The sequence below is a fragment of the Martes martes genome, assembly GCF_963455335.1.
Source record: "Martes martes genome assembly, chromosome: 9".
NCBI classification, from domain to species: domain Eukaryota; kingdom Metazoa; phylum Chordata; class Mammalia; order Carnivora; family Mustelidae; genus Martes; species Martes martes.
Genome location: NC_137896.1, coordinates 59,649,711 through 59,677,523, shown reverse-complemented (window position 1 = coordinate 59,677,523; position 27,813 = coordinate 59,649,711). Strand labels below are relative to the sequence as shown.

The following is a 27,813-nucleotide window of genomic DNA, read 5'->3' as shown; positions in this document are numbered from 1 at the left end:
GCAAATTGATAAGTATGAAACAATCCATTTATCACAACTTCAAAGGTTCCAATTTGAAAGAATATAAAGTATAATGCCTATCTGAACAAAAGTAGATGGATTCTGGCCTATGGGAAGCTATGGTGGGGTGCGGTAAGAGAAATCTGAATATTTCTATTGTATTTCGATGGACTTTTCCCCCAATAACTAAAATGTTTTATATTTAAAGAAGATTAAAGGCTATTTTGTCCAACTTCATTTGCAAAACTTTTCCCATTCACTGAAACTACCTACTGATTACAAAAGTTCTGCATCTTTAAAATGCTTGGTATAGGTAATTCCATCATGATTCATAAAAGGATCTTTCAGAGACAGCATGAAAGCCTTTGTTCAAGTTCTTTCTTTGCCCAAATACCCCGACCCCCACCATCTGTAAAAATCCCATTCATCTTCCAAGGCTTAGTTCAAAGGCCACGTTTTCCAAGGAAGCATTTTGTTGTTGTTGTTGTTGTTGTTGTTGTTGTTGTAACTCAATTTTTCCTCTTTCTTCCTCTACCAGCCACCCTTGTCCCAAATATGGTCTTTCTGAACCACCAGGGTTGAAAACTTCTTTTTTATTTGTATACTCATCTCATTCCCCACTAGATAATCACATGTATAACCCACAGTTCACTCATCTTTGTACTCCTTATGGCAATCAGCACAAGGTCTTACACTTAAAAAATTATCAATTAATATTTAAGTGATCAAATTAATATTAAAGTGAACAAATATTTAAGTGAACAAATTAAAGTAATGGTTAGCCTGTTAAAAGGGATGGGCATTATTTTAAAGGCCCTAAGGAAAGGCATCTATGTCCAGCAGCTTATCAAAAGCTGGTGGAGAACAGGAAGGAGCAGATGGCAAAAGAGTGGGAGTTTGACAAGAAGTGCTGTTCCTCAGGCTATTAGCCCTTGCAAACTTACTGAATCCCCAAGTCTTTGGGGACCCAACTCTACCCAATGAAGCTATGGAGCCAGGTGCAAGATAAGTGCCTTCACCTTGTTCCAAGAGTTCTACTCTGGCTTTAAACCAGAAATGGGAAGTGAAATTAGTAGAAATTAGGGCTACCCTTTTCAACTTTAAGGCTGAAAGGAAAAACTGAAAGAGCTATCTAGACCAAAAGGCCTCCTTTGAAAAATAAGTATGGGTGTTTGGGCAGAATGGGGGGCAGGTACAAGGAGATGGAGGAGATAATTCTTGAATTACTTGATTTTTTTCGACAATACTGAGCTTTTCTCTTCAGACTGTCTATACAGTCATTTGGAGGCACTTTTTGTGACCACTAGACTCAGTAGGTCTGGTTCAAAGCCACAGTCACAACTAATAAACCGCACTTTTTTTTTTTTTTTTTTTTTGGAAACCAATGCCTACCAACTGGAAAGAACTATTAGGGATTAAAATACCATTCTCCTTTGCCATTAACCTGTACCTTCCCCCACAATATACAAAGAAACATTTTTCCCTAAAATGAACTAAAACAAGTTTTCAGTGTTTATTTTAAATTTATAGATATTTATAAGTTAACTCATGTCGGGCAGACATGGTTTGCTAAATCATGGTTTGTTTGGGTTTTTTTCAGATTTTTTAATTTAAGATCAGTATCTTTAGGGTTCTGACCTTCTCTTTCTTTGGTATTTTAATAGAACCTTAACTTCCAGTCCATCAAGGTTTTGTTTTGTAATTAACTTCAGAACCGCCCTCATAAACTGGGAGACATCTGCAGTACTGTAGAAAATGCAGTCAGAAAACTGAGTTTTGAGAAGTTAATGGTTGGTTCCAATAAGGCTGCTCCACTTCTGGATGTGTGACCTTGGGCCGATTACCTGATCATCCCCACCCTCAATCTGTCAATCTGTAAAATGGGAATAGTTAACAGATAATGCTTCCTAGGGCAGTTGTAAGGGCTAAATGAGCTGCTACAACATGTGATGCTCTTAGAACTGTGCGTGGTAAATGGTAAGCAATCAGCAAATGTTAGTTTAAAAATTTTGCTCTCAGTGCGCGTGGGTGGCTCAGTCAGTTAAGCGTCTGCCTTTGGCTCAGGTCAGGATCTCAGGGTCCAGGGATCCAGCCCCACACCGGGCCCCATGCTCAGTGTCATCTGCTTCTCCCTCTCACCCTGCCCCTCCTCCTACCACTTGTGCACACACATGCGCACGCTCTCTTTCTAATAAATAAATAAAATCTTTTTAAAAAATTCCTCTCTCATTTGTTTTATGGTCTCAGTAGAGTCCTTTTACCGTTCAAAACTCCATTCCTTATCTATAAAATGGGACTCCTATAACTTACCACCTCCAAGATTGTTATAAGATTCAAATAAGAAAAAAATGGATAAGAAAACGTGTGACACACAGAAAGTACTCAAATATTAGTTATTTTGGATCACTTATAAACTTAAAAATAAACCATAACACTGAGTTAGAAAATACCATGCAAAATCTCATCCCTAAATTGAGAACATATCTATGTTAGAAATGCATCCTCAAGAAGTATGGTTTATCATTAACTTATCAGAAATATATAAGCTTTTGTAAAATGTAAATTTTACATCTGCAAACTAGAAACACGCTCTGTCAAGCCAAAATTTCCCACTATACTGTAAGCAAGAAGGCCTGCACATTTTCATAAGCCAAAGATAAACTGATGCAGATTAAATGCTGATTGTATGTACAGCAACTTTTTAAAAATGCTTAATTTCTTTCATTTAAAAAAAAAGAATAAATGTACTGTTGGTAATGTAAATTTCAAGTCAATGCAACAGATATTTACTGTGTAACTGTGCTCCAGGTAACCCAGCTGGCAGCTAAGGATGCAAAGAGAAATAAAGCTTAGACCCTGTGCTGGAAAAGCCCACATATTAGAGCTGATAATTTCGAAATATTACTTGTAAAAGTCATGAGGGGGTTTCAATTTGAATCAGCAAACTGACAAGCACCATAAAAACATGCCAAAGCAATAAGTTCTTCCCTTTGACTGAAACACTGTCTTTTAAAAGCAAAAGTCATGTTTAAAGCACAGTTTCTATCTAGAAAACTATTGAATTTGTGCCAGAAACTGACGTTTCTAAATGTAAACCTGTAAAATAATAGGTATCTGTAAATGAAAGGCTGAAATAACCCCAGGAGCAACAAGACAGTAATTAGCAACTTTTATAGAGTAATAACGTGTTTCATATTCTTTCTACACTGGCTCTTTGAAGATTCCAGTGTAATGTATAAAAGTTTTATTACATTAGGGCCCATCCTTGTGTATTTTATAAGCACCAGCATTATGCAGAGCAAGCTGTAGTTACTCATCAACAGATCTTTTATAAGAAACTGCTCAATAATGCACTAGCTTTGTGTCCAGTTTAGTTTGTTACACCTGGCTTTAGAAAGATAAGTCACTAGAAGCCTATCACTGGAAAAAATCACTGGAAATAATCCACATATCATCCACATAATCTATAAATCTTACAGCAGTTTAGCTTTAAAATTGTACATTGCATATTCATGTGCACACCACTTGCAGTTTTAGACACATGTGAACTCTTTACTGAATTAAAGCAAAAAAAAAAAAAAATCACCAGAGGCAGAACAGAGTGCAGTTAATATGCTTGTTCCAGCAGATGTTCATTCCCGTAAATATTAAACATAACACAAGTTCCTCCAGGAATATGCGGGCAGTTATTTTACCACCTGAATAGGGCTGGTTGGAAACATTTAGGGGTTGGGGCGGGGGTGGGGGGGGTGGAATAAGAGGGATGCCGAAGCAGCCAATGGGATTTTTAAGAAACCCGCAACGAGAATTAAACTGCTTCTAGCGGCGATTTACCTACAGCAGCTCCTCAACGTGAGAACGCGGAGCAACAGATCCCGGAGTGCTCCCCCGGCCGCCCGCTCCCCAGGCTACGAGCTGTGAGCGTGGAATAAAGGGACATGCGGGGCGCCGGGGTGGGGAGGAAGAGTACAACTGTAGTGAGGTGTGAAGAAAGGGCCCAAAGGAATTGTGAACCTCGAGGAAATGAGTCTCCCTGGGCCAAGGCCTCTGGAATTCCCGCACGGAGAAACACTCGCCCCCTGCCCCCGGTGTTCACTTTCCATCTCGGGTGGGAGCGGGTAGGAGACAGAGAATATGCAGCCTCCCAAACCCGGCGCCTCCAGGGAGGAGGCTGGAGCATCCTCTAAGGGCACTTCGCAGCAGCACCAACTCCAGGGGGTCGCTGGTGTGAACCAGAGGCTCTTAAAGAAGAGGGAGGGCGCAAATGAAGCGAAGGGAGGTGAGAGGGGCTGGGGGCCGAGGGGTGGATCCCCAGGCACTAGTGACACGTTCTAGAAATCGGGTCTTTTTCTCTTCATGGCTGCGCTCTGCCCCCCGGCTCCCCAGATCACCAGCGCCTGGGCTGGGGCGGGCAGCACCGGGCGAGAGAACAGGAAAGGGGGCAAGAAGACGGGGAGGCGACCGTGCATCCACCCAGGGGAGGCAGGAAGGAGCGCCCCCAGCCCCCCCGACCCACCCCACCCCCACGGCGGCCGACCGCTCCGAGCCCCCAGCCCAGGTAAGGGCGCGCGGGCCGCCGCGGCCGCCCCTCGCCACTCCCGCCTGCCCAGGCGGCCCGCACAGGGACTCACCACAGCGACTCGAGGTCCCATTCCTGGAGCAGGGCTAAGTCGAAGCTGTCCATGGTGGGAGGTGTCAGCGCCGCCGCCGCCGCTGCCGCCGCTGCCGCCGAGGCTCGGGCCGCCCGCGCGCTGCAAGGAAAGGCGCTGCTTAAGGTGCATCCCGGCCGCGCCGGAGCGGCCGCCGCCCGCCCCCTGCCCGCCCCCGGGTCGGGCTTCCCCGCGTCCCCAGCCTCCGACTCCCAGCCCGCCGGGCGGGCGGTAGCGGCCGGCGCACTCACCCGCTCTTCGGCTCGCGCGCAGGCACACTCAGGAGAGAGCGGCGAGCTCGCCGCGCCGCCGCCGCCGCCACCGCCTCGCCCCCCTCCCTCCCCGCGCCCGCCCCTCCTCCCCTCCCTCCCGGCGGCCCGGCCCGCTGCAGCCGCCGCCGCCGCCGCCGCCGCCGCGGTGCTCTGCGCCCGCCCGCCCGCCTCTTTCTCCTCGGGGAGGCGCTTGTGCGCGGGCGAGGCCGAGGCGCGCGCGCGCCGTGAGCCCCGCGCCGCGCCCGCCCCGCGCGCCCCTGCGCTCTCCGCGCGGCTCCCCGGGGTCCCGCGGCGCTCACAGGCCGCGCCGCCCCCTCGCCCCGCGACCCCGCCACCCGCCTGACCCGCTGCGGCCCGGGGCCGCCCGGGGCAGTCCCGCGAGTCGGGGCGAAGGGAAAGGCGATGGTGCCGAGAGCAGGGGGATGCTGAGCCGGGCCGGGCCTGCCGCATCTTCTGCCTTTCGCCCTCGCCCGACCCCACCCGGCCCTGCCCGGGCAGCACGCACTTCTCTTAGGGCCCAGAATTCCCCCGACCCTGCCAGGCGCCCCCGCGGGCGGTGTGCCGGCTGCAGCCCTGGAGGGGGTGCTGGGAAATTCCCTGGCTGCCCCAGGCACGGGGAGAGTTAACTGAACTGCCTGCAGCCGCGCTGTAAACAAATCGTTTAAAATATCTGGAGTCAGTAAGTTAAGTGAAAGGGAGGAAACCTCTTCTGACAGGACCTGCAGTTTGGCCTACAGTGGGGGTCCCATCGTCCTCCAACTGGCCGTCCCTGAAAACTAACCTCCTTTCTTTTTCTTTCTTACGGGGGTGGGGCAGGCCTCTGGGTGTAGACTGCTAACTTCTCACCCCATCTCCTGAGTGGCAAAACTGTCAGCTGGAGTATGATAGAGTATCATTGTGGCTCCTAAAATTCAGGTCTTTTTTATTATTACTTCCTTGATTGTAAAGAACATCCCCACCCCCCTCCTTACTTTTACAGACATGCTTAAAAGTCCATGCCTAGATCAGGGCCATGGCTCTGTTTATCCACAGCTGGCCAAAATCAAAACCCCTCCTCAGTTCCCTGACTCTCTCATCCTCTTGGCCACAGTTCTGAAAGCCTCACTCAGGATTCCAGAGAATTCCTGGAGAGAGTGGCACAGAGCATTGTGGTTATATCCCATCACTTGCACCAAACCCCCAATTTCCTGCAGCACAGAAGTCCTTTCCCATACTCTCCCCTTTGTTCATTCTCAACAAGAAGGACCACCGAATGGAGCCACCAGAAATCTAGACCCTTGTGTGAAAGTCACAGGATCCTTCCATCAAACCTCCTCACCTCCCTGACCTCTGAATGAGGATTATAAGCAAATGAAGTTTTGAGAACACATAGAAGAAGAAAAGACCAATGAGAATGCCTACCTATTTGGGATGCAATTACAAAATGCTCAGCCCTCCTTTCTTCCCCTAGCTCTGAAGTACTTTCCTTTATTAGCATCCGTAACTAATGTGCAAATGTAAAACACTAAATTAAGAGAGAGTATTAACATAGTTTGAGAAAATGGCTTTGTTATTTTACAAACTGACAACTCCCAGCCCCTAAAAACCTCCCTCATTAGTTGAAGGTAGTAACAAGGCTACAACTGAACGAAGAGAATGTGAATAGAGGAGAAAGTACAGGTGTGAAGGGCTGTCTTCCCAAATCCCAGCCTACAGTGCATTTGGAGAGAAGAAAAAAAAAATCTGTCTTCCTAATGTCTCCTTAGCATAAGCCTTGTTGGAAATGTTTGCTCTGGCAAAAGTGAGATGCCTGAGACATCCAGACAGCATTCCCAGGAACAAAGGATAGGGGTGGAGGGTGGAGGAGAGTGAGAAGAACAGTCCCTCTCTGGAAGAACTGCAAGTTCCTCGGCCGGAACGAGAAACGCATCCTGTCCCGGGCTCATGGCTACAGCCTGGAAGCTTCTCCAGAAAGGAGACCTCCCGCCCCTTACTGAGACCTGGCTTTCCTTCCCTTCCCACCACATCTGTTTATACAAAGGAGGGCAGCTGGAGAACAAACAGAACCATGTTTACTGGGAGTCCCATCCTAAGCTTGAAGCTTAAGATACAGATTTGCCCTCACTACAGAGGCTGAAGATAAATAGATGGCCCAGGAAAAGGAAAGAGGGAAAGCACTGCAGGGTATAGAGCTGGTGGAGTGGTTTACTCATAAAAGGCCTCTCCCCAAAGCCACGGAACGGGTAGATTTGTATTTGAATTTCAACACAGTGCCTCATGTTAATATATGAATGTACTTGAGCCTAAAGCAATTTCAGTGTGGGTATTTAAATATTTTTCTTCAGGAATAGCCTTTATTTTCTGTTTGGGACCTCCTAACATAGAGGAAGTTGCATTAATACTTTCATTTCCAGTGTACGTTTTTGTGTATAGTATCCAGTTGGAGAATATGGTCTTTTGAAGAAGCCCAAATCATACTCATAGATACCATTTTTACTAAGTTGTCATAGAAAATAAATCTAGGGGCGCCTGGGTGGCTCAGTGGGTTAAAGCCTCTGCCTTCGGCTCAGGTCATGATCCCGGGGTCCCGGGACGGAGCCCCGCATCGGGCTTTCTGCTCAGCGGGGAGTCTGCTTCCTCCTCTCTCTGCCTGCCTCTCTGCCTCCTGTGATCTCTGTCTGTCAAATAAATAAATAAAATCTTTAAAAAAAAATTTAAAAAAAAGAAAATAAATCTAAATTAATAATAATTACAAGGAAAATGTAGAACAGTTAAAGAGAGCCTTTATATGGTGATCTTTTTATTATTTTTTTGTTAATATTTTTATTTTTTAATTATTTTTATTTATCTGGTATAGTAAGATGTTTGCCATTATACCATAACTAGTGCTTAATCCAGTTGTCAAAATTTTAAATCCTTAATAAAAAGCAAAAAAAGTTTGGACTTCCTGTGATTAGAAATTCCAAAACTAAAAGGGAGGTTTGGAGGTTTTGTTTTTGTTTTTGTTTTTTGTTTTTTGTTTTTTGTTTTTTTTTTTACTTGTAAAGGAATAGGGGACTACCTAAATTAAAAATAAAAATAATAAAAGCTAGTGTTTCCTCTGAAGGGGGTGGAGATTCTGTGCATACTAAAGACCTGGTGACTAAAGGGACTCTTCTCTGGGGACAGAGGCAGATAACCCTCCAGAGAACTGAATGAAACCCCCCCAGCTCTGGAGTCTGCAGAGCCCCTGCGAGGAGTTACCTGAGGGAGGAGCTTTGGCTCCCCGATCAGGGGTGTTTTTCTGAGTTAAATCTATGAATGGAAGGGACTGAAAAATGAATCCTCCTCAGTCTGGGGCAGGCCTACAAGTGCACTCAGCAAGGGCCCCACTCACATTCCACCAACCTGGAGTTAAAAGCCTCCAAAACAGACCCAGAAGCAAATCTGTGGCATCCACCTAAGATCTCCCTCTGTATACAAACTGAAAGGAGAGAAACCTAGCATGGATTTTATTAATTCATGCTTTATTCTGAAGATGTGGCTGCAACTCAGGTGACTGGATGGGAATTTTCCTTTTATAATCCCACCATTCCCCTAGAAAAATACACCTGGCTAAAAGTCAGGTGGGCAGGCCGTCTTGCCAGAAGGTCAGAGAAGCCCCCACCCCATGTCATACAGCATTGTTTGTCACTGCACCTTCTCTCCTGTTCCAGCAAGGCTGCAGTCACATCACAGTCAGCTTCTCTCAGAGGTTTCTTGAGTGTTTGTAACTGTATCTAGGGATTGCAGGATAAACCCTCTAGGCTTTCTGCTTGCAAATTACATGCTAATATGTCGAGCCCCAGGGCAGCTTGGATTTTAATCCACCTTGGAGTTCTAATGTCTTCAGGCCTTTCCCTCTGCACTGGTATCTGAGTGGTTCTAGCCTGGGATTTGAGGTGCCTCTCTTTTTCTCTGTTTTTTTTTTTTTTTTTTTTTTTTTTTTTTCATCATTCACCAGGTCCCGAGCAGATGGTGTGGCTGTGCTGGCTGTCATCACTCCTCCTATGTTACCATGGAAACACGGGGCATAGGGACCATCTCTGCCTTGGGCTCTCTGACAGTATCCTCTGGCAGAGAACTTCAACACTCTGGCCCCCTCCCCCTTGCCTGCCCACATCCTGCAGAGTTTGAGAAGGACTTGTGGCCCTGGTAGCCAGGGTCATTTCAGAGATCATCTGAGGACATGTTCCCCACAAGTGGTTGTGAACTGACTGCAAAAAGAAGGGGGAGGGGAAGGAGTGCTGATAGCCTAGTTGTGCAGCAGTTGTGTTGCAATGGTGGCATATTTGGATTTTCTGTCCCCTCAGCCAGATGCTGTCATGGCTGGTTATTGCCCAGACGTCAAAAGAGATGCTCCTAAGGTTGCATCTGCTCATCAGGCAAGAGACTTAATGAATGTAAGCATGTTACTAGTGTTTTATACACTTTATTGACAGGCTACCTCCTCCAAGTGCATTCCTTTTTTTTCTTTGTACAAAACCAGGTTTTCCCTAAGGAATGTATGTACCTTCCTCAAACTTTCCAACATCCTCCTGCCTACATAATTCACTTATATAGCCACTGAGACATTAATTAGATTCAGAAGTCCATGGAAACAGCAGAGTTGGGCAGGGTCAGAGGCCAGGCAGGGCAGAAAAAAGAGCGGGGAAAATGACCCCTTGGGAGAGGGGTAAGGAAGCAGAGGGAAATTTTTCATGCCATTCAAGTACCAAATAAGACAAAGATAATTTCAAAATGTGGTCAACTACCATAACATTGCTTAGAGATTTAAAGTATTGTCCAATTAAAGAGTTCTTAAAAAAAAAAAAAAGTTAATTTGATAGAAGAATTCCGTGCATGTGTCTTTGGTGTTAGTTGCTCCTTATATAGCTGGTACAAAAGACTAGTGCGTGAAGCGCACACGTTTTAAAAAAGGAAAGAAACAAAGCAGGCATATCTACTGAAGTTGAAAATACTGGCAGAAAAGGCATAGGCTAGTCATAAAAGTAGATCAGAAAAGTATTCCTTATCACAGATCATGTATTTCATGCCACACTGACCTACTTGGGGGATAATCCCCTTGTTTGTGATTCAAGAATCCCTTAGTGCTGGTAACAAGAACCAACTGTCCTGATTTACGTTTAAAACTTAATATCCCCACTGACTCTTTGGCGTACTTCTTCAAGATGTGCATTGCCCATCCGTGCAAGATTCAAAGACTATTAATATATTGAGAATAGGAAACAACTAATCATAATGACCACAAACATTTCCATATTATAATATTTCCATATTATCGCTGGGTACTGCTCTAAGTGGCAACTCCATTTACTCCTCCTAACACCACACAGGGTGTTACTATTGTTTTTATTTTACAGGTGAGTAAACTTAAGGAATGGATAAGCATCACAAACCAAAGCATGGCAGATAGGGGATTAGACCTAGCAGCCACAAAACCACACCACCTTCCATAACTTTCGCTAAATTATCTATAGTTCTGGAGTGTTTCTATGCCTACAGGTGCTTAGAGAATGAATGTAATACGCACCCACTCAGAAGGTGAAAGAGAGCCCTCTACTCTCTCCATACAATCTTCCTTCCCCTAGTTTTTGACCTCTGAGCTCTGCCGTGCCACATCTGGAGAAAGACACGCACTCTCCCAAGTCTCAGTGCCTTCCTTTGCAACACAAGAGGGCTGAGTTGGCCATTCTTTGTCTTTGTCAGATTTTGTCTCTGACAGTTCTAAAATGTTAGAATTCTGGTTTCAGCTGTTCTCCTGCGCACTGCCAGACAGGAATCCCTGGAGTACGTCAGGAAAGCCATAAATCTTTTTTTGTTTAAAGGTAGGACCTCCTCCTTGGCTTAAACAAATATCAAGGTGTTGGTCTGTTCCAAACAAGAGCGCTTGCTGTTCTGTTAAGTGTTTGCAAACAGCAAGACCAGTGTTCCCAAGAGGAAGAGACATGACTTAGGTCTGGGGGGAAATGTGAGAAAGAAGTCGTAATATGACCAAAGGTGTCAGACTTTTTGCTCTATAGCACCAGAAAGTATTCAGGCATGGAATGACGGTCCCCATAGAGCCCGTGGAGGACACTGGAGTTGCAAATGGACCAACTATGGCTCACAGCCTGAAGACACAGAAATTTCAAAATTATGTGTTGATGGGTTAAATACTGACGTGGACAAAGGGCAGCAGTATAAGATCCTCACAAGGTCTTTCAGGTAGCGGTATCTCCTGTAGGTCAAAGTCCATAGTGAATGTCCTCCATCCAGAAAAAAAGAAATAGCAGAGTCTACCTCATCAGGAGCCCAACAAGTATGACAGTCACTGCTGGTTGCCTACCCAGTATGCATCCTCCTCTTATTTACAAACAAAACCCAAGTTGTGTTTGGGGAACTAATAAGCCCAGCTTGCTCTATTATAGCAAGAACTGAGCATATAACACAGCTTGGACCAATGAGACATAGTTCAAGTTCTGGAATTTCTTGGGAGTGTTTGCTTTCCTGAAATAAGCACCATCTCTTCCTCTAGGTCACTTCCTTCTTCTTGTCCAGAATGTATTTAAATGCCTGAGGTGCAGCAGCCATCTTGGACCTTAAGGGCAAAAACCACAGACTAGGGTTTATAGAACTGAAGTTAAAAGGAAGCTACAACCGGGGTGTTTTTGTTTTGTTCTTGTTTTTTTTTTTCACACAATTATACCATCTTCAAACCACCTATCTCTGGATTTTGGAGACAAAACAAGACTCTATTTGGCTGAGCCACTGTAGTCATGTTTTGGTTCTTACAGCTAACAGATAGAGAAGTCATGGTCCCTCCAGTGTGCCTGACACACTGCCACATATAGTCAGGTCTTCCAGATGTCCTAGCCTATGTGCCCCAGCCTACGTGCCCCAGCAGAGGCAGCACTGCAAGAGGCCCAACCGTGATTTGGAGAAGCTTACATTTACTTTCCTAAGCATAATCCTGCCAGAATCTTCTGGGTTCACTCCAGTTGTAAGAAACTATGCTTGGTTGCCTGAAGACTGATTAATCTGGCTTCAGCACTTTTTAAAATATTCCATATTAATAATTGTCTCTTTATTTTTGTGTTATTTATTAACTTGGTTAATTTATTGTTACATCTTTACAGGGATACTATAAAATCTCATTTCTGGAAAATAGTGCAGGAATAATAATAGTCAGCCTTTCTTGTGTCCTTGCCACATACATAAAAATATGCATGTTTCAGACTCAGTCATTGTTTCTACCAATAAACTAATTACCACTGTATGAAGCTGATTTACTTCAGAAGGAGTTTAGAAAAACAATTAATTAAGCACAGTATTTTGAAATATAAACTACATAACAGAATTAGAACCCTATAATAAAATTGCAGAAGCTTGAAATTTGGAAGAAACCATGGAGACACTCTCTAGCTAACCTTCCACCCCATACAGGAATTACTTCCAGATCAGCCCTGGTATGTTCAGCCTACAGATGAGCATTTCTAATGATAGGTAGCTCACTCTGTTGAAAGGCTTCCTATTCCAGAACAACGTTCTTCCTTATATTTACGAATCCCAAATTGAGTTCCTTGTAACTGTCTAACATATTACTAACTTGCAGTAAGTACTCAATTAGAGCTCAGTTTCACTGAATTCCTTCTCTGGGTGCTCCATATATTGAGACATGTGGGTTCAAGTAATTTCACTGGCACCTTTGGACGAGGGAATTCCCTGCCCAGTTGGGAATATTATACAGAGAAGGAGAGCCAAGCTCTCAAAAGGAGCACATGAACAGGGGAATGAGAGAAACCCCGACTTTCTCCAAATAATAGTTGGTTCCTTGGAAGAATGGAGCTTCAAAAGAACTTAAGTTGGCCACAAGAAGGAAAATGCACACCACAAGATGGAGGTCAGGGAGGGCATCAGGAAACTCCTCAAAAGAAAGATACCTCCCTGCTGGATCTCAAGGAAGAAGTTGCACACTGGGAGGTAGAAAACAGAAGTCCAAGATCATAGGAGGAGGATGACAGTGAGGAGAGGAGGGAGCCCTGATTAAACCTATGAGTCTAAGGGTCAGGCCCAACATTAAATAATGACAGCAGCTCCTTCAAGGGATGGTTCCCAGTGTTTTTCCAAAGCTCCAACTCTCCTGTGATGCTTATTATAATTCTATATACTTAGACAGTTACATTTTTATGAATTTAGCATTGCTTTCTGTCACTCTCTAGACAACAATAAGGGGTTTATTAAAACATAAAGGGAGATTCTTCCTCTTAGTCCTGAGTGAGTATCAGCCCAGATCCCTGTGTTGTCATCCCTGTTGTCTTCCTCTCAAGAATACAACCCCAAGTCAAGGATGAAGTCACTGGGGATACTTACCCAAGCCCAGGCCTTGGGCTCCGGCTGCATGACCAGATAAGTCCCTGCAGATATTTCTTTACCTGAGAAACATTACTGAATACTTAATTCATGCCAATCACTGGGTTAAGAAATAAGGAGAGAAGGATAATTTTTTTTTAAGTCACAAAACCCACAGTCTAGATAATAATGCACATATCTTCATTCACTTACTTATTCTTGAATTCTACGAATATTTATTGAGCCAGGTTTGTGCTCAAACCTGTGCTTGGCACTCAGTTTACCACCCTAAGTGAAACAGACATGGTCTCAGTGAGGAGGGGTACCGATTATATTACAATGTGAATAGTGCTCTGCTGAGAGAAGTGCACATACTCTGGAAGATCTTTCTAGAAAGAATGACTGACTTGTGTTCCAGGTCATGAATGGACTTTTCCAGGATAAGGTGGGTGGGAGAGGACAAAAAAGAAGAACAAACCTCTGTATGCCATTCTGCGTCACCTGCTATGACAGAGGTGTGTGTGTCTTCAAAGCCATCACAGCAAGAGCAAGTGGGTGATGATTTCTGCCTGAGGCACTCTTAAAGGGCTTAGTACCAAAAAGAACATTTAGGTTGGGTCTAAAAGAATGAGAGCCAAGTTGGATAGTTGGTAGTGATGGAAGAGCATTCCAGGCAGAAGGAAAAGTACATGACAGAGTGCAGAGGCGAGAAGCATGTCATGTTCCAATGACAGAGAAGACGCTGTGTGGTCAAAGCCCTGCTTTGGGCTGCGGGAGGGGGTTGCAGTAGTCAGTGGGTCCTGTTTGGGTGGGAGCAGAAGTAGAATGAAGGGAGAAGGGAAAAGAAGCCAAGAACAGGGCAAGAGATTGGGGCCAGGTGGTGAAAAACCCTGTTTTGCTGTTGTGAAACATTTTAAGGGAGCAGGAAACGAACATCGGAGATTCAGTAAAGGAGCGAGTGAACAGCAGCTGCCAAACCCAGGGGGACAACTGAGAGCTGAAAAGAGGAAATGGTTTCTGAGAAACCAGAGAAAGTATTTCACAAAGCACTCAGCCCAGAGGTTTTTCTTTCTTTCTTTCTTTTTTTTTTTTTTTGTAAAATCAAGCAAGACTATAAAGCCCTTCCCTTAGCACAGGGCTGACCACATCATTTGCAGAGCCTAGAGCAAAATGAGAATGTTGAGCCCCTTGTGCATAAATTAGTAAGCATTTCAAAGAATGACAAGCACAGGACCCTTCTAAGTGTGGGGCCCTGTGGGATTGCCTGGATCACACGTTCACAAACCTGGGGCTGCCGAAGTACTTTTGTGCTCTGGGGCAACTTTTCACTAACAACGTGAGTGGATGCTGGCTCTCTGGGGACTGTCACAAGGACTGGCTGGGAAGTGCCTTGAGAACATAGTTTGCACCAGGCAAGTCCCCTGCACTTGAGCTCATTCCAAAATGAAAAAGTCTCTTTTTCCTGATAGTATTGAAAATATGCACCAAGGAGTACAATTCAAGCAATGCCCAGCTGTATGTCTCACGGGAAAACATTAAATGAGAAGTACTTTCAATCTTTTTAAGAGCAGGTCCTCAAAAAGACTTGTGTTTGCTAAGCAAGGTGATGATAGAGATGGAGTAGAGGGAAACTGAGGGAAGGAGGAAATCGTTCTGCAAAATAAAACAAAAAATGACAGGCGTACAGGGAGAAATGAAGAACTTGGCCAGAGGAGAAAAGGAAAGGAAGGGGCAGCAACTAAATGGAATAGAAATTTGGGGAAAGACAGAAATATCTAAATGGGATTTCAGAAAGTTTTGGAATATGATGTAATTGCATTCTCCAGCCTCTTAATGAGACTCAAATAAAAAACTGCACTGTTCAACGAAGTTTAGGAGACAGAGGCAGGGGTGTGTGTGTGTGTGTGTGTGTGTGTGTGTGTGTGTGTTTTAGGGGAGGTGGTTTTCAAATAGCGGCAGATCAGAGTTTATCTAGGGGAAAATTCCAATGGCCTGCCCCACCCCAAGACAGCATGAGGATGAACTGGTGTGAAATAGTTTGGAGAGTCCCCGACTGGGGTTAGCTATCACACCACTGGCCAGGATAAGGTGTCTGTTTTGGCCCTAGCCCAAGTCTTTTTCTTTGGTGGCCCTTGGTCTATTTGTCTCTTTGTTCTCCAAATGATAGTTGGTTCCTTGTCTAAGTTGGTTCCCTTGGGGTCCGTTCTACACTTAAACTACTGTTGCTTTAGAAAAGACTCCGATGACTGGAGGAGCCAGTTACTCCCACCTGTTCTTCTTTAAGATAATCTTCGGGGCACCTGGCTGGCTCAGTTGGAAGAGCATGCAACTCTTGATCTTGGGGTTGTGAGGTGGGTGTAGAAATTTATTTACATAAATAAATAAATAAATAAATACTAAAAAAGAAAAAGAAAGAAAGAAATCTTCTATTCCCAGCCCTTTATTTTTCAGTAATATTTTGGAATCAGCTTGTCAGGTTACACACAAACACATGCACAGAAAAAAACAACAACAACGTGGTAACACTTTGACAGGAATAGCTTGGGGAGAATATTTCAACAATATGGAGTCTCCTATACCTGAACATGCACCATCCCTCTGTTTATTTAGATTTCCCTTTTTAATATAATATAAATTTTATATTAATTTTTCACATCTTTCTGTGTTGAGATCTTGCGTATAATTTGTTAGATTTTTTTCTCTAGATGTCTGATTAAATGCATTCATTCTAATAATTTTTCTATGGTTTTATTATTTCCTATGTACACAATAATTCAACAATATCATCATGTAAATGATGGCTGTCTTTTCCCCTCTCTGCAATCCTGACACCATAACTTATCAGCTAGAACTTTAAGCACAATATTGAGTAGAAGCAGTAATGATGGGCACCCTTGCCTTATTCCTGGCTTCAAAACTAAGGATTCTTTGTAGACCTTTTATCAAATTAAGAAATTCCCTTTCTGGGGCACCTGGGTGGTTCAGTCGTTGGGCGTCTGCTCTCGGCTCAGGTCATGATCCCAGGGTCCTGGGATGGAGCCCTGGCATCAGGCTCTCTGCTCGGTGGGAGGCCTGCTTCTCTCTCTCCCACTTCCCCTGCTTGTGTTCCCTCTCTCACTGTGTCTCTCTGTGTCAAATAAATAAAATCTTTAAAAAAAAAAAATTCCCTTTCTGCACCTAGTTTGTTAACTTTATAGCTATTATTGTTTGTTTATTGAAATTATGAATTGGGGACACCTGGGTGGCTCAGTCTGTTAAGTGTCTGCCTTCAGCTCAGGTCATGAGAGTTCCACATATGGGCTCCTTGATCCATGGGGAGCCTGCTTCTCCCTCTGCCTGCCACTCCCTCTGCTTGTGCTCTGACAGATAAATAAAATCTTTATTAAGAAAAGAAATCATAAATTGATGCTGCATTTTAAAAAATATTTTCTGTGGCCTGTTGAAATGATTCTACTCTTCGACTCCATTTTTTTTTCCTGTTAATGGCTAATGCAGTTAATTACATTGATTAATTTTCAAAAGTTAAACCAGCCTTGTGTTCTGTAGTAAATACAACATAGTGGTGATGCATTACTTGTTATATATTTATTGTTAGAATCAATGTGCTACTTGGCCATGGTGGGGGAATTTCTGCATCAATGGTCATGAATAAGTGAGTCAAATTTTCCTATTTTGAAGTGACCTTGTTAGCTTTTGCCAAGAAAGTCCTTGAAAATGAATTGAGGAGATTTTTCTTTATATATATATACCTCTCTCTCTCTATATATATATATATATATATATACATACTATATATATATACATACTATATATATATATATATATATATATATATATATACTTCTTTATATATATATACCTCTTTTTCTTTATATTCTCTGGGAGAGTTTGTGTACTATTGGCATGATTATTTCTCTAAGAAGTTGGTGGCATTTACTAGTAAAGTCATCTGAGTCTATAGTTTTCTTTGAAGGAAATTTTATTTTATTTTATTTTTTTCCAGATTTTATTTATTTGTCAGAGAGAGTGAGCACAGGCAGACAGAGTGGCAGGCAGAGACAGAGGGAGAAGCAGGCTCCCTGCCAAGCAAGGAGCCCAATGCAGGACTCCATCCTAGGAGGCTGGAATCACGACCCAAGCCGAAGGCAGCCGCCTAACCAACTGAGCCACCCAGGCATCCCTGAAGGAAATTTTAAATCACAAATTCAGTTTTTAATCATTTTAAGTCAATTTTCTGTCCATTTTGGTAAGTTGTATTCTTTTAGAAAGGTGTCTAAATAATGAAAATGTTCAAGTTGATTGCCATAAGTTATGATATTTACTTAATAACTTAATAACTTTTATTTATTTATTTATATTTACTTAATATTAACTTAATAACTCCTTGATATCTATCAGATCAGTAGTTAGCTCCTTTTCATTCCTTCTTCACATATTTATGGCTTCTCTCCCTCTCTGTTCATCAAAACTTATATATTGCAGTTAAAGTTGTGTTTAGACAAAAGTTTTGATGTACAGAATTTTCATTATCTTTCTAAATTTGTATGCCTTTTCTTTCTTTTTCTTGCCTAACTGCTCTGGCTAGGCCCTCTAGTCCTATGCTGAAGAAGAGTGGTGAGAGTGGGCATCCTTGTCTTCTTCTTGATCTTAGAGGAAGAACTTTCAGCTTTTCACCATTATGTGTGACATTAGCTGTGGGTTTGTCATATATGGCCTTTATTATATTGACGTACATTCCCACTATAACCAGTTTGTTGAGAGTTTTTATTGGGAAAAGATGTTGAATTTTGTCAAATGACTTTTCTACATCTATTAAGATAATTGTATGATTTTTATCCTTCATATTATTAATGTGGTTATCATATTGATTTGTAAATGTTGAACTATCCTTGCATCCTGGGAATAAATTCTCTATCAAATGTGCTCCTGCATTTAGTTTGCTAATATTTTCTTGAAAATTATTGAATCTGTGCTCACCAGGGCTATTGGTCTATAATTTTCTTATAGTGTCTTTGTATGGCTGTGGTATCAGCATAATGCTGGTCTCGAAAATGAGTTCAAAAGTATTCCTTCCTCTTCTATTTTTTGGAAGAGTTTGAGAAGGCTTGGTATTAAATCTTTAAGTGTTTGGTAGATTAAGTGGGGAGATTTTTGATTACTGATTCAATCTCCTTATTAGTAATTGGTCTATTCAGATTTTCTATTTATTCATGATTCAATCTTGTTAGGTTGTATGTTTCTAGGATTTGTCCATTTCTTCTACATTATCTAATTTGTTAGCATATAATTGTGCATAGTGGTCTCTTAAATCGTTTGTATTTATATGGTATTCATACTATCTCCTCTTTCATTTATAGTTTGAGTGTGCTCTCTTTTCTTTTTCTTAGTAAGTCTACTAGAGGTTTGTCAGTTTTGTTTATCTTTAAAAAAACAGTTCTTATTTTCATAATTTTTTTCTATTCTCTTTCTAGTCTCCATCATTTATTGCCATTCTTATTATTTCTGTCACTCTACTAATTTGGGGGTCAGTTTGTTTTTCTTTTACTACTTCTTTGAAGTTAGATTGTGTATTTGAGATCTTTCTTTTTTCTCAATTTTTCTCAATTTTTGGATCTGATCAGCTTCGGTATGTTGTGTTTTCAATTTTATTTGTCCCAAGATATTTTTTAATTTCCTTTTTGATTTCTTCTTTGACTCCCTGGCTGTTCAGTAGCATATGTTTGTATCCAAATATATGTGAATTTTCCAGTTTTCTTTTTGTAATTGATTTCTAGTTCCATATCATTGGGGTCAGAAAAGATGCTTGATACAATTTCAATCTTCTTAAATCTATTAGGATTTGTTTTGTGGCCTCACAATTGATCTATCCTGGGGAATGTTCCAAGTTACTTGAGAAAAATATATATTCTGTTGCTGTTGGATGTGATGTTCTATAAATGTCTGTTAGGTCCATTTGATCCAATGTGTAGTTTCAATAAGATTTTTCTATATTGATTTTCTGTCTGGATGATTTCCCCATTGTTGAAAGAGGAGTACTGAAATCCTCTACTATTATTGTATTGCTATTTCTCCTTTCAAATTTATTAACATTTGTTTTATATATTTAGGTGTTCCTATGTTGGGTACACAGATATTTACTGTTACATCATCTTGATAAATTGAGTGGTTTATCATTATATAGTGACTTTCTTTGTCTCTTGTTACTTTTGGCTTAAGTCTATTGTATCTGACATAAGTACAGCTCTCCCTGTTTTCTTTTGGTTTCCATTTGTATGGAATACATCTTCCCATCCCTTTACTTTCGGTACCTTTAGTCCTTAAAGCTAATGTAAGTCTCTTGTGGACAGCATATATCTGGGTCTTGTTTTGTAAATCCATTTAACCACTCTACATTTTCTTCCTCCTCTACATCTTTTGATTGAAGAATTTAGTCCATTCATATCTGAAGTAATTATTGGTAAGTTTGAACTTATATTTGCCATTTTATTAATTATTTTCTGGTTGCTTTGTAATGTCTTTGTTCCTTTGTTCCTTGCTTCCTCTCAATCCTTGTGATTTAGTTACTTTCTGTAGTGATAGGCTTAATTCCTTTCTCTTTCTGTTTTGTGTATGTACTACAGGCTCTTCCTTTGAGGTTACCATGATGCTTACATAAAACATCTTATATTTATGGCAGTCTACTTTAAGCTGATAGCAGGTTCACTTTAAATGCAAACAAAAGCTCTACATTTTCACCCTCCCCTCATCTTATGTATTTGATACCACAATTTACATCTTTTTACATTGTGTATCCATTAACAAATTATTGTAATTGTAGTTATTTTTTAATACTTTTGTATTTTAATCTTCACTGTAGAGTTATAAGTGATTTACCTACTACTATCACACTAGAGTACTCTTAATTTAACTCTATATTTTCTTTTGCCAGTGAGTTTTATACTTTCTTGAGTTTTCCTGTTATTATTTAGGGCCCTTCCATTTTTGCTTCAAGAACTCTGTTGAACATTTCTTGTAGGGCCCATTTAGTGGTGCTGAACTCCTTCAGATTCTGTTTGCCTAGAAAAAACTCTTTATCTCTGTTAGTTCTGAACAACTCTGCTTGGTAGAGTATTCTTGATTGACAGTGTTTTTCTTTCAGCACTTTAAATATATCACCCCACTTCTTTCTGGCCTACAGGATTTCCACTGAAAAATCTGCTTATAGTCTTATAGGGGTTCCATTGTATGTAATAAATTGCCTTTATCTTGCTGTTTTTAAGATATTCTCCTTGTCTTTAACTTTAGACCCTAATGTGTTGGTGAAAAAAAGTTATTATTTGTTTTAATTCATCTATTTGGTACTATTTGGGCTTCTGGATTTCTGTTTCCTTCCCCAGGTTAAGGAAGTTTTCGGCCATTATTTCTTTGAACAATCTGCCTTCCTTCTGGGACCTCTTTAATGTGTATTTTTTGTTTAAGATTTTATTTCTTTATTTGAGAGAGAGCGTGAGAGCACAAGTAGGGGCAGAGGGAGAGGGGAAAGCAGACTCCCTGCTGAACAATGAGCCTAATGAGGGACTCAATCCCAGGACCCTGAGATCACTACCTGAGTCAAAGGCAGAGACTTAACAGACTGAGCCACCCAGGCACCCCTGTGTATATTGTTTTTTGTTTTGTTTTGGTTTGGTTTGGTTTTTTGGTGGTTTCCCATATGTCCTTTAAGCTATCTTCCGTGTTTTTCATACTTTTTTCTTTCTGGTCTTCTGGTTGAATTCTACTGTCTGTTTTCATGCTCTCTTATCCTTTTTCTAAATGATCTAGTTTGTTCTTTAATTCCTTCATTGATTTTTTTTTTCAGTTCAATTATTGTATTCTTTAGCAATGTGATTTCTATTTGGTATTCTTTTATGTTTTCTATACCTTTGCTGAAATTCTCACTTTGTTCATATGTTGTTCTCCTGATCTCAGACAACACCTTTGACTATTATTTTGAACTCTCTGTCAGGTAAATCACTTACTTCCACTTCATTAAGATCTGTTTCTGGGGATTTACCTTGATCTTTTGTTTAAAGAATTTTCCTATATTAATTTTTCTTGACTTTATGTTGGTTTTTGTGTACTAGATAAAACAACCACTCCTCCCAGTCCTGACAGAGTTGTCTTGCCAGAAGATAAAACTTGTCAATCAGCCCGGCCTGAGCTCCTGGTTGCCTCTCAAACTTTTGTGATTGTCCAAAGTGCTTTCTTTATTCTAAGTGGCTCTCCGCATTTGAGGGTATACCGAGACCTGTCAGTGTCCTAAAGGAAGAACTGTATTCAACAACTAGATGCAGTACAATTGGAAGCTAGAGCCTCAAACAGAATCAGGAAAGTAGGTATTTAAGCCTCTTCCAGGCAGAAACTGGGAGGGTGTTTTTGTCTACTCCCTTTGCACTGGGCCCAGGTGTACAGTGAGATGTTTGTGGGACTTGTGAATGGAAGCCCAGTTGGCTCTCAGAGCTTGGTGATCTGGGGACTCATCCCTCAGGCAGCAGAGCAAAAACTGGATGCAGATGTGTGTGCACATTCCTTCCAGGGAGATACTGGTAAGTTGGAGCATGCTAGAGGGAGAAAAAAGGAGGTGTCTGCTGGTTTCTCTACTTTTAAGAACAGATCACAGCCAGCCTCAAGATGTATACTAAATTAGAAGTGTGATCCTGAGGCAACAGCTTTCAAAGTTTGCAGATGGTCCCCTTCAGGAAGACCTGGAGCTGGGTGATTTTCCCTGCTCTCTCTGTGTTGAGTCCTGGGGAGATAGCCACAGCAAGCGCTTGCATGCCCGATAATAATTGCTTCTTTGTTATCATCTTGTGGGTCTCAGGAACACAAGGTCCAATAGTTTTCAGAGCTAGGTGTTTTGCAGGCCTGTCCTTCAGATGGGAATCTTAAAAGCTGGGGTGCTAAATGTGGGGTTCAAACCATTCACTCCTTGGTAGGAATATGGAGTTTGGAGTTCCCTCCCAACTGTATGGTGCTGTGTCAGGGGTGGGGTTTATGGCAAGAGTGTTTCTTAGCATTTCCTACCCATTCCAATGTGAGTGTTTTCTCATTTGCCTAATGTATTGGAGCCTCTCAGATAGTTTCTCTACTTCTTTCAGAGGTATTTGCTGTGTATACATTTGGTATTGGCATGGGAGGAAGGAAGCAGCCTTCATTATCTCTGTCATGATTGTCTCTATTTTACTTTTATTATTGAAGGATAATTTTGCTAGGTTTAAAATTCTAGGTTGACAGAATTTTTTCTCCAGCAATTTAAAGATTTTATATCACTGTCTTCTGGCTTCTATCATATCCATTAAAAAGTCAATTGTCAATTATATTGTTGTTCCTGTATAGGTAAAGCCTCCTTTTTCCTCTACCTGCTTTTAAGATTATCTGTTTTGTTTTCAGCTTTTAGAAGTTTTACTATGATGTGTGTAAATGTAGCTTCTTTTTTCTTTATCCTACTTGAGGTCCATAGGGCTTCTTATCTGAGTTTGACGTCTTTCAGCAGTTTGGTAAGTTCTTAGCCATTATCTCATTAGTTACTGAGTTTGGCTCATTCTCTCTTTCCTCTCCTGAGGCTCCAATTTTATGCACATTAGAATTTCTGTCTTCTCTTTTACTCTGTCTTTTGAAATTTTAATTCCTCTTGCTTTTCTAAAGCTTCTTTCTGAATATTTTCTTCTAACAAATCTTCCAGTTAACTAATTCTTTCTTGAACTTTATGTAATCTGCTGTTAAACCCATTCACTGAATTCTTAATTTGGAGTATCATGCTTTTTTGTAATAGAATTCCCATTTGATTCCTTTTTGTAGTTTCTCATCTTCTGCCCAAATTCTCTATCTTATCTTTTTTCAACTTAGACTTTGTAAACATAGTTATCTTAAACTTTGTGTATCATGGCTCTTTTATCTGGAACCCCTATATTTCCATGGTTTTTGTTTTTGTTTGTTTTTTTTTTTTTTTGCTGAAAACATGTCATTCATATTGTCTTACCTCCTTATATCTAGTTATTCTTTTAAATTATATGGTGGACACAGCATTTGCAAAATGAGTTTTGGAAATGATTTGAGGATTATAGTAATGTTATCTTTCTCCAAAGAAGTATGTCCATTTCTGCCAGGTTATTGCATTAGCAATTAAGGATTATCTTTATATAGTTTCATAAGTTGAGGGGAATTTATGCTAAAGTTGCTCTAGGGGTATATCCACTTTCAAGTCTCCATTTCTTCTAGGGTACACTCTTCATGTTTCCGATACAAATAATGGGAATTCACTATGCTGTTTTTCCTTTATGGACTCTGACTTCATTGTCATCACTTGAGCCCCAAAAAGCTGTCAACAGCTTGTGTTAGCCTTTCAAACATTGCCTCCAAAACTGGGTTTGGCCTCCAAGGAAATGTAACCCTAAATACCAGACTCACTTTCCTTAATGTCTTTCTCCTTCTGGAGAAATTCTCTGCAATTCTTCATTTGATTTGATTTTTTTTTTTTTTTTTTTTTTTTTTTTTTACAGACAGAGATCACAAGCAAGCAGAGAGGCAGACAGAGGGAAAGGGGGAAGAAGGCTCCCCGCTGAGCAGAGAGCCCGATGTGGGGCTCCATCCCAGGACCCCGGGATCATGACCTGAGCCGAAGGCAGAGGCTTTAACCCACTGAGCCACCCAGGTGCCCCTTCATTTGATTTTTATATCTCTAATTTATGTCCCGATTATTAAAAACATTTTAGATTAACTGAATAGATGCATATGTGCTATGAAAAATAGTTTTATTTGTATTTGGGTAATTGGCTCTGACAATGACCTTCACAAGATGGATGTAAGCTATCCTGTTTAGTGGTTAAGAGCACAGGATTTGGAGCCAGCAAATCTGGTTCAAATCCTTGTTTTGTTTCTAGTAGCAGTATGATTTTTTTGGTGGCTTACTTAAACTTTCTGGTTCCCACTACTCTCACTGATAAAATGTAAATGATGATTACAGATGCTTTGTTGATGAATAAATAGAATAATATTGCAAAAATATAATACAGAGTTGGCATCTAGTGTAAGCACCACCAAATGGCAACTATTGTTATTAACATGGACTATTTAAATATTTAATAACATCTACCAAAGACAACTATTTTAGATTTAAAATTATTATAATGATGAAATTCTTTTCCTGGTGTTCTATTTCAGAAAAGAACTCTTAGGTCATGGCTTTGGGGTTCTGGCAATACCCACTTTGTAATTTTTCCATACCCAAATCTTAGCAGTGTTTATGCTGTAGAAGTCAGGGACCCAGTGGAATACTTCCTTGCATTCTGGGGTCAATTAAAAACTCCAATTAAGGAAAATTCTGGCTCTCCTCACATGTAGCCTTAAAGCATGCTTCTGTGCATAGATGTGTAAGAGTTCATGTGTTTGAGTTTCTACAATTGCCCTAATTGTTTTAATGCCTTTACTAGCTCCCTCTTTACACACAGGTAAAGCCAAAGGTGCACTAGCAAAAATTCCCTATGATTACCCTCAGGGCCGTCATTGTTATAACCCTACTTTAAGCCACCTGACCCTGTTTTTATACATCTAGAAGTTATCTACTCATCAGGAGACTATTCCTGCCAATTCTGCCTGTTGGGCACTTGAAAGCAGGTTCATTTAAACATCAATGACTAGGAGTCTTCATTGACCTCATGCTGCTTAAGTCCTAACCTAGTCTTGACCTTAGAGTCAAAACTTTGTGAAAAGTCAATAAAAGTAGCAAACAATGTTATATTATTCTTGGTAGACTTTGCACAACAATGAGAGGGCTTAACAATAGTTAATTATGGCTTAATAGTTGCTTGCTAACAAATATTGAGTTTTTACAATGCAGCAGGTAATATGCACACTTGCTGTCATTTGAGTCACATAACACCCAAATGAGGCAGGCACTGTCATTACCCCTCCTTTAAAGGGGAGGAGCTATGGTTTACAGGAGCAAAGTACTTAACCTGAGGCCACAAACCAGCCACAGGGTTCATGTCAGTCATTCCTGAATCTGTGTCCTCTCCATGTAGACTATTAGGTAGGGAAACTTAAGACTCAGTTTACTATGGAGAAAGCAATCGTGAAGCTCTGCAAATTAATAGATCCGTAGTTATCCCACAGAATTGCTCTGTTAAAATGGGGTGGATTATGCTTTTCAAAGACTATCCTGGTAATAATAAAGACTGAGGATCTAACAAAAACAATTAGGTTAGCAAGCATCAAAACTGACCCATAAGAACAGGGACAGAATAGTTTGGAAAGCACCTGGTCATGTAAGTGATGATGTTCAATAAAAATCCAGAAGAGGAGGCATTAGCAGGTCTTGAGAAGCTTCTTAGAGAAGCTTATAATTGACGAAATGAAAGGTAACACTTTTGTCAGTATAAGACTGTGAAAAGTTAACCTTCTAGGCCCAACTGAAATGTGTGTTTCCACAAAATCTCTCAGTAGACACATTCAGTGGGTAACCATGTTACAGAATTTACCATCATTAAGGATTCTAACAGCCCAAACCAAGGCCTTCCACACAAATCATTACACTTGAGGCTCTTTATGGAGGAGAAATGAAATTATAATAAGAATAAAATTTATTAAGTTACTTAATGGTCCTGCTGCCTTGCCTACTAAGACTTGATTTTGATTTTGTTTTTTTCCTATGAATACTTAACCAAGTAGAAGCCTGAATCTGAAGGATTAGGCCCACATTTTCCCAAATAGTCTGGCTACCCTCTTTTACCTGAGGGATGGAAATTAATTCCTCCTTTAACATCCTGAAACAATTAAAATGTAGCTTCGGAAGATATTATCAGACTAAACAATCCTTCCTTCACTTTAGCCTTTTAATCTAATCTGACCACTCTGTGTAGAAATCGATTTAAGGGCTGCTAATATCAAGGTTTAGGTTTGAAGGTAAAGTGGTGTTAAATAACCATTTCAAAGATGATGGTGATGAAGGAGGAGGGATCATATCATCTATAGCAGTGGCTTCCCACAGTGAAGGTATAAAAATGAAGTTCCTATGTATTTGCTGAGCATACTACTAGTCAGCAATCCTAGATAATGCCTGGAACACTAAATGCTCAAAGAATGCTTTTTGGGTGAATACGTTTACTTAGAAAGTGAGCTGGTCAAGGCTTTGAGCTGGATCTTAAAGGAGGAGTTTAGCCAGTGAGGAAGAGATTCATTCAAATCAGAGAGGCAAGCAAAAGGATGAGGATGACTTTGAAGTTCCCACTCAGGCAGATGGATGGGCAATGGTGCCATAAACTAAACAAGGTGATGGATGGAGGAGGAGGCATCAGTCAAATTAATAACAAACACATGATATTTTGTCACAAATTGGGGAATTCATGGTCAAGAGATTGATACATCTTGCTGAGTATTACTCTCTCAAATTATCTTCTCCATATTTACACAACTGAAATCCTCTTGTAACCTTTATTATTGGTCACTCTGTGATTATCCTAGAGCTTTGAGTCTTTGATTTGATTTTGTTGGCTACTAAAATGGGATATTGTTTATTAAAAGTTAAGATGGAATGAGAGTACTCTCTAAAAGCAAAAACTTTATTGCAATGATCTTATTTTCACCTTCATGTAATAGGTAGGCTGTTATTTCTCTTTCTCATTTCTCACTAAAGCCTAATGTGTTTGTGTGTTGATATTTTGTAGATGAGGGAACTGTATTAAAATACAGCATCATTCAAGGATGTGGTCAGGGTGCTGGGTTTGGAAGAAATGTTGGTTGTAAATTAAAAGATGGTCATAGCACAACAGCAGAGAATGAAGATGAATATAGTAGTGAGGTTACCCAACCCAAAGTAGTGAAAACTGAATATTACTCTGGAATGAAATGCCACATGGCTGGGAGACATGGCCTGAGCATGTGTAATTGAGAACATGTCTCTGGAGAGGAGAGGAAAAGCAGAATGGCTCTTTAATAAATTAAGTCAATGTCTTTCAAAATGTGTGTTTTCTAAATTAAGTATTTCCCAAAATGTGCATTTCCCAAATCTCCTGGAGAGATTTTCTTGGAGGTTCACAATGCTAAATATTAGCAGTGAAAAGCTCTGTGAAGACCAGCAGCAAAGGAAAACTAACTTTATTTTATCCAAATTTGATCAAGCTTATTTGACCTTGGAATGTATTTGTCATGGAACATCTAGTACAACTTCCCCGAAAGCTGTGGGAATTGTTGAATTAGGAAACCATGTTTAATTTCATAGTGTCTAGTACATACTAGGTGATAAATAAAACTTGTTTTTGAATTTTTACAAGTAATTTTCAAATAATAAAATCATTATCTGTTATCAACAGTTTTCTCAAAAAATAGATTTTAAAAAAGCAAAATAGCCATGACCTTTAGAATCAGGACAGAACCTTAGAATTAGAAAGAATGTGGCTTTCTTAACATCTACTAGAAATAATTAAAGAAATTTCTACCATCTCAGGGATAAATTATTCCCTCCAGTTCCATAGCATATAGTTCCTCTGAAACTGTTAATTCTGCTTAGATGCCTTCTGAGTGTGAGTGAAATTTAATTATCTCATTTTCTT

At 40.8% G+C, this 27,813-nt stretch overlaps 1 protein-coding gene across 1 annotated transcript in view; it reads right to left on the bottom strand.

The window, feature by feature from the left end:
• Positions 1–4,971, bottom strand: part of AFF3 (ALF transcription elongation factor 3) — a 534,056-nt gene extending 529,085 nt beyond the window's left edge. The window contains exons 1-2 of the mRNA XM_080814081.1: positions 4,901–4,971; positions 4,632–4,751 (exon numbers count right to left, since the gene is read on the bottom strand). Of these exons, the coding sequence (XP_080670207.1) occupies positions 4,632–4,684 (53 nt within the window). The 5' untranslated portion in view covers positions 4,685–4,751; positions 4,901–4,971. The remainder of the gene's footprint in view (positions 1–4,631; positions 4,752–4,900) is intronic.
• Positions 4,972–27,813: the final 22,842 nt, after the last annotated feature.